Source organism: Corylus avellana, chromosome ca1 (genome assembly GCF_901000735.1).
Source record: "Corylus avellana chromosome ca1, CavTom2PMs-1.0".
NCBI classification, from domain to species: domain Eukaryota; kingdom Viridiplantae; phylum Streptophyta; class Magnoliopsida; order Fagales; family Betulaceae; genus Corylus; species Corylus avellana.
Genome location: NC_081541.1, coordinates 3458059 through 3469997, shown reverse-complemented (window position 1 = coordinate 3469997; position 11939 = coordinate 3458059). Strand labels below are relative to the sequence as shown.

General features: G+C 34.7%; 2 protein-coding genes across 3 annotated transcripts; both read left to right on the top strand.

Annotated features, from left to right (window-relative positions):
• The first annotated feature begins 554 nt into the window (after positions 1–554).
• Positions 555–2484, top strand: LOC132167625 (protein NTM1-like 9). Its single transcript, XM_059578632.1, has 5 exons — positions 555–766; positions 930–1219; positions 1409–1567; positions 1675–1902; positions 1990–2484. Exons 1-5 carry the CDS (start codon positions 604–606, stop codon positions 2086–2088), a joined length of 939 nt encoding a protein of 312 aa, XP_059434615.1. The 5' UTR covers positions 555–603; the 3' UTR covers positions 2089–2484.
• A 6486-nt stretch (positions 2485–8970) lies between these two features.
• On the top strand, positions 8971–11534 carry LOC132181072 (NAC domain-containing protein 91-like). Of its 2 annotated transcripts, none has more exons than XM_059594130.1 (8): positions 8971–9146; positions 9333–9616; positions 9761–9949; positions 10042–10308; positions 10396–10764; positions 10903–11073; positions 11172–11315; positions 11403–11534. In XM_059594130.1, exons 1-8 carry the CDS (start codon positions 8987–8989, stop codon positions 11466–11468), a joined length of 1650 nt encoding a protein of 549 aa, XP_059450113.1. In that variant the 5' UTR covers positions 8971–8986; the 3' UTR covers positions 11469–11534. The 2 variants fall into 2 exon arrangements, with proteins under 2 accessions (XP_059450113.1, XP_059450122.1); XM_059594139.1 differs by having other exon boundaries at positions 9039–9146; positions 9313–9616.
• The last annotated feature ends 405 nt before the right edge of the window (positions 11535–11939 follow it).

Here is an 11939-nt window from a genome sequence, read left to right as displayed (position 1 = left end):
TAATGTGCAGTTGAGATCAAACTGTTTGTTTGATGATCAAACCTCATAATCCACAAGTCATCATAATAAAAAGGCTGAGATAAATTAAAATGCTAAATTATTAAGAAATTACAAAAACCTTGGTATATTCTTCCATCAAATTCTTGTTTGGGCTTTTTCAAACCCACACAACCTACTTATTATAAGGATATAAATATCAAGGGTCCCACTTAAACAGTTCACTACGTGGCATACGATCTTCACCAATCCAATCTGGAATCCTCCTAGTTTTATGTTTTGAGCTTCACGCGCCTGTAGTGGAACTTTGGGCAAATGGTCAAGGTTAACTTGCTTTTGACCAATGTTTCATCACACTGGCCCCCACCCTTCCCAAGGTTGATTATGCCGTCCATTGACTAGGCGACGACGCTCGACTTGATAGTGATTTTAAGGTAAAATTGAAAAAGATAAACCTTATACTTGGAGGTCAAGTTTAGGATATACAGTGAAAAGTTGTTTAGGGTTAATATATTTGGGTCAAGTTTAGGATACACAGTGAAAACTTAGACTTGGAGGTCAAGTTGCTTGCTCGCCCTCCCTCTTCCACTGCTCTCTCCGTGTGTGATGGGCGTGTTGTGTTCGAATCTCCCACGGGGGTTCAGGTTCAGTCCGACGGACGAGGAAATCATCGACTACTACTTGAGGCCAAAGATCGCTGACAAAGACGAACAACTTTACTTCATTCCCGAAGTTCATTTCTTCAAATGGGAGCCCTGTGAGTTGCCAGGTGATCACTTTACCAATCCCTTGCTCCCTTGACTTTTTCTGGGCTTCAATTGATTTCCTCATTGTTTTCTTAACATGTAAATTATGTAATGCACGTACACATGTGATTTCTCAATTGGGTCGTCAAAAATTTGTTGTGCTTAGTCTGGTTTGTTTAAGTGTAGATTTATCGGGCATAGAGACAAATGATCCAGAGTGGTTCTTCTTCTCGCCACAGGACCTGAAGCACCCGAATGGGAGTCGATTGAACAGGGCAACCAGAGGTGGGTACTGGAAAGTGACTGGTAAGGATCAAGAAATCTTGTCCGGAGAGAGCTTGATTGGAATGAAAAAGATACTGGTTTTCCATGAGGGGCGTACTCCAAACGGGAAAAAAACTGAGTGGGTCATGCATGAGTACCACGCAACCCTGAAGCAGCTTGATGGCACCGATCCCCATCCCGATGGCGATCAGGTGGGGTTTCTATTTCATCTTTTTTTTTATTATTATTATTATTTGCTTCACATTTAATTTCGTCTTGATTGCTCGGCAGAATGGCGGTTTAATTATTAACATCATTAATTTGCTGCCAAAATCATGTAAAGGGTCATCTTTGAAGAGGATTTACTCTGTTGGTGATGCTAATTAACTTAATTTATGCAGAAAACCTTTGTCCTCTGTCGTTTATTCAAGAGAACTAACAATGGTCGAAAGCGAAAGCACTCTACCGAAGCTGGACCTGCCATGTCTAAACGAAGGGCGGCTTCAGAATCTCCTCATTCTGAAAATTCTGATGGAATGCCACAAGTGATAGCTGATGAGGTGAGAAAGGAATTGGGTTTCAGGTTACTTTTTTTGTATGGAAATTACAAGTGCTGCAGTAAATTAAATTTAGTACTAATCTTGTTCATTCATGTTTCTTCCATCAGGTTGATCTGCAACCGGAGAGCAGCCTTTGGACCCCCTTAACTTCACTCTCCGATACAGCTGCCAAATCTTCTCCTGAAGAAGCAGAGTCTGAACAAACCCAGGTAGATTGGAAAATGCTCCCTGACCTGCTGGAAATCCCACTAGATTGGAACCGCAATACACCTGCCGTTCAATCATATGACAACAATTTTGATGCTTACTCTGCAGAGAATCATATGACAGATGAGGTGAGAAAGGAGTACTTGAGTTTCAGCTTAAATCAGTTGTTAAATTAATTAAATGCTAATCTTGTTCATTCATGTTTCTTTTATCAGGAAGCACCAAATATGTTGTTAGACCTGGATTGCAACCCTTCACTCCCCAATACACCTACCGTTTCAGTATTAGGAGAGGAAGCTTTTATTGTTTGGTAGTTATGTTTTTTTTTTTTCTTAAATCGGCGAGTTGTTGATATTAATTTGTTATATATATAGTTAAAAAAAAAAAAAACTTTTTATATATAACAAGTTAATATCCATAACTTGCCGATTTAAGAAAAAGAAAAACACAACTACCAAACAATTACAAGCTTGGTATGATGGACATTAACCTGCCAAGTAGCAGCAGCAGGCAGAGGATAAATCTTGAACAAGCAGTATGGTAGATTAATATTATGTTTTTTTTTTTTAAGTATTTAAACTAGTTATATATTTTTGTTTTTAATGGGAGTGTGAAGTTTGTTTGTTTTTGTTTTGTTTTGTGTTTTTTAAGAAAGCTTGTATCTTTGGAGCATTTCATTTGTATTAAAGTTGTGGTATTTTCACCTAGTCCTGCCATTTGTCTTTTTGTTTTGTCTGAAGTTTATTATTATTATTATTTTTATAAGAAAATAGAGTAATGCCAGAAGGAGGATTAGACTCTTTTTTGTATCATTTCAAATGTGATGTGTCTTTTAAAATTATCACTAACTTTTATTATTATTAAATTTTGATATATTAATGATTTTAAAAATTATGTTATATTTGAGAGGACATAAGAAGAACTATTGTTCTCCTTTTAGCATTACTCATAGAAATGGGTTACCATATCCAACTATGAGATGGTTACAGATTGTTGGATGGTCCATGTGCATTGTCCGACATTGTATCTATCGTGGAAACTGTATGTTTTTAGATGGGGTGTGTGATAGGAGTGTACATGCAGTCGGATATTAACCGCATGCATCCATTATCCACAACTATCCGCATATGCAAATGTAAATAACGGTTTTAGGATAACAGCATCCACGTACCTTTTATATATAATATATTTTGTATATATTATATTAAATATCAAAATGATGTCGTTTTGGATTAGGTATATATTAGGTTTATATCGTTTTGGATTAAGTATATATTATGTTTTTTTTTTTTTTCATAGTTCACTCATTCACTTAGGCAAAAAGACAAAAGTAATATGAAATCAATATATTTTCAAAATATTAGGGCTTAAAAAAATTAAAACAAGTCCAAAATACTAAAAATCGACACAAACTATTTTCAAATTGCTTAAAATAAGTTGTAATAGAGACCCAAAGAAGACTCAAAAGAATAAAATAGGCTCATAACTTAAAATGCGGATAGCAAATAATAATCGCATTTAATAACCGCACGAATGCGGTTAATAAAAGACATAATGCGGATGTGGATATCTAAAAGTGATATCCACATTTTACGAATGCGGATTTATAGATATTACAAATAATTACATCTACATGTACACCCCTAATTAGACAGCAAGAACTTGCAAATATATATATAGTCTTAAAGGTTAATGCTTTTTAACATAGGAAGTTAAGAATGTGGTGTTAGAAAATTTTATGATAAAATTCTTGATGAATAACTACATGAATTGTTTTCATCTGGTGTTCGTTGTTATATTTGTAATAAGGTTCATTGTTATTTGTTATCATTAAAACACGTATTAGTTTTTAACTTGGACTATGCAATCATGATATTCACTTAGATATTATTCTATATCAAAAAAAAAAAAAAAAATAGCATTCTTCTCAATTCTCATGCGTTACATAGGTTAATTGATAATTGTCGTGAAAATAAAATATTAATATCAAATGTCTTAAAAAAAAAATGGCAATAGAATTTCAATAAAAAAAAAAACACTTGTTACAACTTTTGATAATAAGTACGATATAAAAAAAACATACCATAATATATGATATGATGTGCAGTCTATTAATTACAAAATATAGTTATTATTTATGTCAAATAAAATAATTGTTCAATTGGATTTTATCATTAGAATGTTAATAGATTTACTTACCAAAAAATTAATGGATGAATTACTAAAGAAATTACAAAAACTTAGGTATATTCTTCCATCAAAATTTTGTTTGGGCTTTTTCCCACATAACCTAACTATATAATATAAGTATATAAATATCAAGGGCCCCACTTAAACGGTTAACTACGTGGCATATAAGCTTCAGCCTTCAGCACTGAGAAGTGGATAGGATGGACCCATGATATGAAGGGCGGGGATCTACCCACGTTCCTTTTGAACGTCAGAGCATTCGCCAATCCAATTTAGAGAATGGATGATTCTAGAATTCCCCTCGTTTTATGTTTTGAGCTTCCCGCGCCAGTAGTGGTCCTTGGGCAAATGGTCAAGGTTTACGTGCTTTTGACCAATGTTTCATCACACTGGCCCCCACCCTTCCCAAGGTTTCCTAATGGCTTTGTTTGACAAAGAGTTATCGAACCGAATCTAAAAATAAAAAATTTCTCCTCAAAATTAACTTTAATATTTTTATTTTTTACATTACATCAATTAATTTTTATTATTATTCAAATAAAAAAATTACTACAAAACAAATTTTTTTCATTTTTTTATACAAAATATTCTATTTTTTTCTTTCATATCAATCAAATCTACTACAATACCGTTTCACTTCATTTTTCCATTTTATTGCCAAAACAGCCAATTTTCGCCATTTGATTTTCATAATTTGGAAATTATAAAATTAGTCGTGATAGTTCAGGTTATTGTCAAATTAATCTTCATAGTTTTGGTTAAGGAGAGGTTTTTTTTTTTTTTTTTTTTTTTTAATAGATAAAAAATTTCACAAAGAACCCGAGAAAATAAAAAATAATCTTAGTACTTTATTCCATAATAATATTTCATTCGTTTTAATTATATATTTTTATCTTTTTTTAAAGATGTTTCACTATTAAAAGTGAACACTTTTTCTTTCTTTTTTTCCCATCTAGTCACTAAGAATATATATTGATTAAAATGCTCTATTATTGAAAAAAAATAACTAGAAAAAGTAGCTGGATTTTATATTTCCATCAAAACCTAGTGAAGTGGGTAGGATGGGGGATTCTAGAACCCAAGTTTTTTTCTTTATATTTTTTTATATTTTTTTTTATAAGTAGTAAGTACATCATGGCCCCATTTGCCAACAGTGTCAACAGCGCTGGAACGGTACTGTTTCAACTACAGTGTCATCCTTTAAAAAATAGTATTTTTTTTTCTTAAAAATAAAAAATAAAAAATATTAAAAAACTTTTTTTTTTTTTTAAAAAAAAAAACACCTCGACCAACATATCGTTTTAATTAGATTATTATTTTTTTTTTCTTAAAAAAAACGGTGAAGAGATGGGGTGTCTCTAACTTGTAATAGGGAGTGGTCCGCCACCCTTACAGGGGCTTGTGCATTTGGGGGTGGCGGGGCTAGGGTGGACCACCCTGCAACGGTATAGGTGGCGAAACCTGACTACTGGGGTGGTCCGACCACCCAATCCACAAACCCTTTTTTTTTTTCTGCTTTTCAGTGGTGGTCGGACCACCCCCCCTTGGCCTTGGGGGTGGTCGAACCACCCCCATACCGGCCATGGGGGTGGCGCCAGCCACCCCGATCTCTTTCACTGTTTTTTTTTTAAGAAAAAAAAATAATAATAATTTTAATGCCCAAAACGACACCGTTTTGGGTTGGGGTGTTTTTTTTTTTTAAGAAAAAAAAAATACTATTTTTTAAAGGATGACTATGTAGCTAGAACAGTACCGTTCAAACTACAGTGTCATTCCACCGCTGTTGGCACTGTTGGCAAACGGGGGCGATGAATCCAAGTTAGATAATGGAAAATTCTAGAATCCAAGTTTTTTATTTTTTATTTTTATAAGTAAATCATGAATCCAAGTTAGATAATGGAGAATTCTAGAATCCTCTGGGTCTTTCCAGCTTGACACTGTATTGACACTGTAGCTAGTAATGGTCAAGGCGGCTTCCTTCCCTCCTAAGGTTTATGACAGTGGTGGCCCCAGAGTTTCCATTGTTGAGTATTATTATGTTGTCCGTTGACTTGCGACTACCGGTCCACAATATTTTTTAATTTTAATAAATTTCAAGAAATTCAAAATATTAATCACATTAAACCACTTATGTAAATAAAGTAACATTTTGGCTTTGTTTCAGGGTAAAATATTTTTATGGAAGTTATTTTACAGGAAAATATTTTATGATAAAAATATTTTTCGGTGTTTGGTGAGCTCACGGAAAATCACAAATATTTTTTGATATTTTCATTTAATCATATTAACTTATAAAATATAATTTTTATTCACAACTGAAAATTACCCACTGCGACTCACCCGAGACTCTGCTTAGACCCTATCAGGACCCATCGGGATCAACCCGAGACCTTGGCAGGACCGCCTAAGACCAGATAAGGACATTTTTGTAATTTAGTGTTTAATATGATTTTGCGTACACACCAAATACCGAAAAATATTTTCCAATAAAATATTTTCTACTAAAAACATTTTCCGATGTCGGGGACCCGACTGGGACCTGCCTGATTTTCCTTACATGCCAAATATCAGAAAATGTTTTCCGCTGAGAATATTTTTCGACGAGTCCTGACGGGGTCCTGGGCGAGTCCAGTCAGGTCTCAGTCAAGTCTCGGACGAGTCCCGGTCAAGTCTCGAGCGGGTCCTTAGTAGGTTTCGAGCAGGTCCTGGTCAAGTCCCGGGCAAGTCCGATTAGGTCCTGACAGTTCCAAGATGGGTCTGGTCAGGTCCCAGGTAGGTCCCGATCAAGTTCTGGGCAAGTTCCGACGGGGTCCCAGGTGAGTCCAATCAGGTCTTGGGCGAGTCCTGGTCAAGTCCCAGGCGAGTCTCGATCAGTCTCAATCAAGTCCCAGGCGGGTCCCAATAGGGTCTTGGACGAGTCTTGACAGGATCTGTTGATTTGAGAATGAGATGCCTGAAAATTAAATAAGAATTTTTGGTCAAAGAAAAAATATTTTCCATTAACTATTATTTTACGTCGCACCAAACACCCGAATATACGAAAAACATTTTCCATAAATAATTTTATGGCGAAACAAACAGAACCTTTTCTATATAACTTTGAATATTGTGTTTAGTTAGCAAAAATCATGCTTGCTTATAGTCTTATATATTAAGCAAATGTTTCATTTAGGACCGACGAATAATATCATTGTTAACTTTAAACAATATTTTTGTAGTTCATCCAATAAAATTCAAGTTATGCAATTATGTATAAATATATAAATAATATTATTTAGTAGATTATTATACTACTAAATACAAATGACGTATTAATATTTGAATTAAAAAAGAAGGAATATATATATATTCCGTTAGAATGATTTATTTGTATACGGACTTTTTATTTTTTTAGATTGAGTAATGAATTATTTAAAGCCATTTGTTACCCTTATTTTATAGCAGTTGATGTTACATGTTTTAAATGATTAACATTTTTACTTTTTTAAGTGTTTAACATAAAAGGTTACTTAAAACACGACATTTCAATTACTATAAAATGAGTTTTAGAGTATTATTATTATTATTATTATTATTATTATTAGTTAAGTTTTTTCTTTTTGTTTAAGTTGTAGAATAGGTGAATTTTTGTTGAAAAGGACAGAGCAAGAGATTCACCGGAAAACACTAGTGGCACCGTGAAAAAAAAAATAATAATAATAATATGCGGGAAAAAAAATTTAAAGGTGATTTAGAACATGTGCTGTGATACCATGTTGAAAATAAGGTTGTATATTGAATCATACATAATAATATACAGAATTGGCCTATATATGTAGGTAAATAATAGTAACCTAGTAGACTAAAAAAATGTAGACATTATAAACCTAAAGTACCTAAAAAAAAAAATAAGTCTTAACCTAATATTCTTAACAGAGGAGTCTCTTTTTCATTGCATTCTAGCGCAAGTAGTGTAAAAAGTAATATTTATTTTTAGCTTTGAAAGTAATCGATCGTCGTGTAACTTTACTCCATCCAAAACTTGGACTTGGATGTCAAGTTGTTTTTTTTTGTGAGTAGTTTTAGATGAAGTTTAATTGGATGTGGTTTGCTGTCCTTCACTCCTATACCATTGCATAGTGAAAAAGATTCTCCTCTTTACCAAGATTCTTCCTAATTCCACGCGTTTTGGCAAATGACGTCACAATACTTGCCGCATTGGCATGAGATAATTAATTAGATTTCAATTTTTGTTTTGGATTGCACTAATCTTTCAATTCCAAATTAAATTTATAATTAGTATTTAAATTTGGTATATTTAATGAGTAATGTTAGCGATCATCTTTTTATTTTCTTTTTATTGTTTTAAAGCTTATGTTCAATTTCAAATTAAATTGTCCCTAAGAGGTAGCTCAATCAGTTGGGACCACGCTTAATGAAACGGATGTCACTAGTTCGAATTTTCCTCCTCCTCCCTCTTGTGCGGACATGTCATGTCAAAATTTCAAATTAAATTTATAATTAGTATTTAAATTTTATATATTTAATGAGTAATGTTAGAGACTATCTTTTTATCGTCTTAAAACTGATTTGACTTTTAAAATGACAATTAAATTTTAAATGAATCATACTTGAATTTTGATTCAATAGTGATTTTGAAAGCCACATCAACTTTATGAGGATAAAAAGATTGTCCCTACCATTACTTATAATTTTTTTTTTTTTTTTTTTTTTTTTGTGAAAAAGCATTACTCATAGTTAATAGTGTATATGAAGTCATTGTTACTTTTTTGGTTGTGTTGGGGCTGGTTTGCCCTCCCCTTTATTTATTTATTGATTGATGAAATCTTTCCTTATTCCCTCTAAATTATAAGGAATAAAAAAAGGAAAAAAAGAAAAAAGAAAAAAGAATCGTGAGCCTCACATGCAAACTTCTCCGAGAAGTTAGTAGGACCCACCTTTTATCTTCTATACATATATCAGGTTTGGTCACTCTCAGTCTTCCACTCCTCTCTTTCTGACAAAATTCATTCTCTGAGGTTGATGGCCGAGTGGTATTCGAATCTGCCACGGGGGATCCGGTTCAGTCCGACGGACGAGGAACTCATCGACTACTTGAGGCCAAAGATCACTGGGAATGATGAGAACTTTGACTTTATTACCGAACTTCATTTCTTCAAATGGGAGCCCTGGGATTTGCCAGGTGATCACCCCTTTCTGCTTAATATGAGTCTATGACGATTTGATTTTCTTATTTCAGACCGTGAATTTTTCTGGGCTTTAATTGATTTCCTCATTATTATGTAAATTATGTAATGTACTCATGATGTAGTTTCTCACTTGGGCTGTCAAATTTTTGTTGTGCTCAGTCTTGCTTGTTTAAGTGTAGATTTATCCGGCATACAGACAAAAGATCTAGAGTGGTGCTTCCTCTCGCCACAGGACCGGAAGAACTCGAATGGGAATCGATTGAACAGGGCAACCAGAGCTGGGTACTGGAAAGTGACTGGTAAGGATCAAAAAATCTGGTCTGGAGAGAGGTTGATTGGAATAAAAAAGATACTGGTTTTCTATGAGGGGCGCACTCCAAATGGGAAAAAAACTGAGTGGGTAATGCATGAGTACCACGCAATCATGAAGGGGCTTGATGGCACCGATCCCGATGGCGATCAGGTGGGATTTCAATTTCGTCTTTTTTTTTTTTTAAATTATTGGCTTCACATTTCCTCTTGATCATGTAAAGGGTCATCTTTGAAGAGGATTTACTCTGTTGGTGATGCTAAGTTCTCACCTTGTTGATTAACTTAATTTATGCAGAAAATCTTTGTTCTGTGTCGTTTATTCAAGAGAACTAACAATGGTGGCAATGGTCGAAAGCGAAAGCACTCTACCGAAGCTGGACCTGCCAAGTCTAAACGAAGGGCGGCTTCGGAATCTTCAGCACTGGAAGTGCAAGCTGAAGATCATCCAACAACTAACGAATCTCCTCATTCTGAAAATTCTGATGTAATGACATATGACACTATAGCAAGTGTTGAGTGTGGTGCAGTAAATTAAATTTAGCACTAATCTTATTCATTTATGTTTCTTTTTCTCAGGAAGAACTAAATAGGCTCTTAGACATGCTGCAAGATCCACCAGATTGCACCCTTTCACTCCCCAATACACCTACCTTTTCATCTCCTCCTACAGCTAAATCTTCTTTTGAAAAAGCAGAGTCTGAGCCAGCGCTGGCTTCAGTATCTCCAGCATTAGGAGAGGAAGCTGGTAATCATCTCACAGGATTTTACTCTGGTGGAATGACATCTAACACTGTAGCTCCCACAAACAATTCTCAAGGGGCCGAAGCAACAGCTGGTAATCAGGTGAGAAAGACTGAACTATATTCCAAGTGCAGTTGATTTGCACGTATCTCCTTCATTTATGTTTCTAAAATCAAAGTTGAGTTGCAGGTGGGAGACTCCAATATGTGCTGTGCCCCGCCAGAGCTACCAGTTGCTGATATAGATTGGAACTCGCTCTTCTTCTCCCCATCATACTCGCAGATGCAAAAAGTAGTGGTGGATGCTATTTGCATGTCTGACCTTGACGCTGATGAACCAAACTACGTTCATGATGCGGTGCCTTCGCAATATGGCACAAATAATCCAGCCACCTATAACTCTGAGTTATGGGGTCTGATGCCCAATAATCCAGATGAGTCCCTTGGTAACGATCCTAGCAGTCAAATCGCTTTTGGCTATGAGACCATGAAAAACATGGAATCTGTAATGGACGACGTATTACGCAGTACAGTGAATGCAAAAATGCTCAATGCACTGGTAAGTACTGGCCGGATGCTCTCAATGTCATGTACGTTCTGTTGTGTCAATCTGCAGCTTCAGGCTTACAGCTTGTGTCTTTTATTTTCAAATAAACTGGTGTTTCAAAAACTAACCTTGCATTGTTCTTGTGTGCAGAAGTTTGATCCACCTGTTCTCCTGAAGAAGCAGAGTCTGAACAAATGTTCTCCTGAAGAAGTAGAGTCTGAACAAACCCAGGTAACAATTGACAGTACTACAGCACCTGTTGAGTGTGGTGACATCAATTTTAATGCTTCCGCTGCACAGAATCAAGTGACAGATACTGAGGTGATGAGAAAGGAATTGAGTTTCAGCTTAACGCTTAAAACAGTTGTTAAATTAATTAAATAATTACTTATCTTGTTCATTCATGTTTCTTTTATCAGCTTGATCAGCAATTGCAGGAAGAATTGAAAATGGTCTCTGACCTGCTGGAAATCCCACTAGATTGGAACCACAATACACCTGCCGTTCAATCATATGACAGCAATTTTGATGCTTACTCTGCAGAGAATCATATGACAGATGAGGTGAGAAAGGAGTACTTGAGTTTCAGCTTAAATCAGTTGTTAAATTAATTAAATGCTAATCTTGTTCATTCATGTTTCTTTTATCAGGAAGCACTAAATATGCTCTTAGACCTGGATTGCAACCCTTCACTCCCCAATACACCTACCGTTTGAGTATCTCCAGCATTAGGAGAGGAAGCTTTTAGTGTTTGGTAGTTATGTTTTTTTTTTTTCTTAAATCGGCGAGTTGTTGATATTAATTTGTTATATATATAGTTAAAAAAAAAAAAACTTTTTATATATAACAAGTTAATATCCATAACTTGCCGATTTAAGAAAAAGAAAAACACAACTACCAAACAATTACAAGCTTGTTATGATAGTCGTACCAAGCAGCAGCAGGCAGAGGATAAATCTTGAACAAGCAGTATAGTGGATTAATATTATTATTTTTTTTATTTTTTAAGTATTTGAACTAGTTATATATTTTTGTTTTTAATGGGAGTGTGAAGTTTGTTTGTTTTGTTTTGTTTTGTGTGTTTTTAAGAAAGCTTGTATCTTTGGAGCATTTCATTTAATTTGTATTAATGTTGTGGTACTTTCCTCTAGTCCTGCCGTTTGTCTTTTTGTTTTGTCTGAAGTTAA

Coding starts and splice junctions, on each gene's coding strand:
- LOC132181072 (XM_059594130.1), top strand. CDS start 8,987: ATGGCCGAGTGGTATTCGAATCTGCCACGGGGGATCCGGTTCAGTCCG. Junction 9,617..9,760: donor CCGATCCCGATGGCGATCAG/GTGGGATTTCAA, acceptor TAATTTATGCAG/AAAATCTTTGTTCTGTGTCG. Junction 11,316..11,402: donor AGAATCATATGACAGATGAG/GTGAGAAAGGAG, acceptor TTCTTTTATCAG/GAAGCACTAAATATGCTCTT.
- LOC132167625 (XM_059578632.1), top strand. CDS start 604: ATGGGCGTGTTGTGTTCGAATCTCCCACGGGGGTTCAGGTTCAGTCCG. Junction 1,220..1,408: donor CCCATCCCGATGGCGATCAG/GTGGGGTTTCTA, acceptor TAATTTATGCAG/AAAACCTTTGTCCTCTGTCG. Junction 1,903..1,989: donor AGAATCATATGACAGATGAG/GTGAGAAAGGAG, acceptor TTCTTTTATCAG/GAAGCACCAAATATGTTGTT.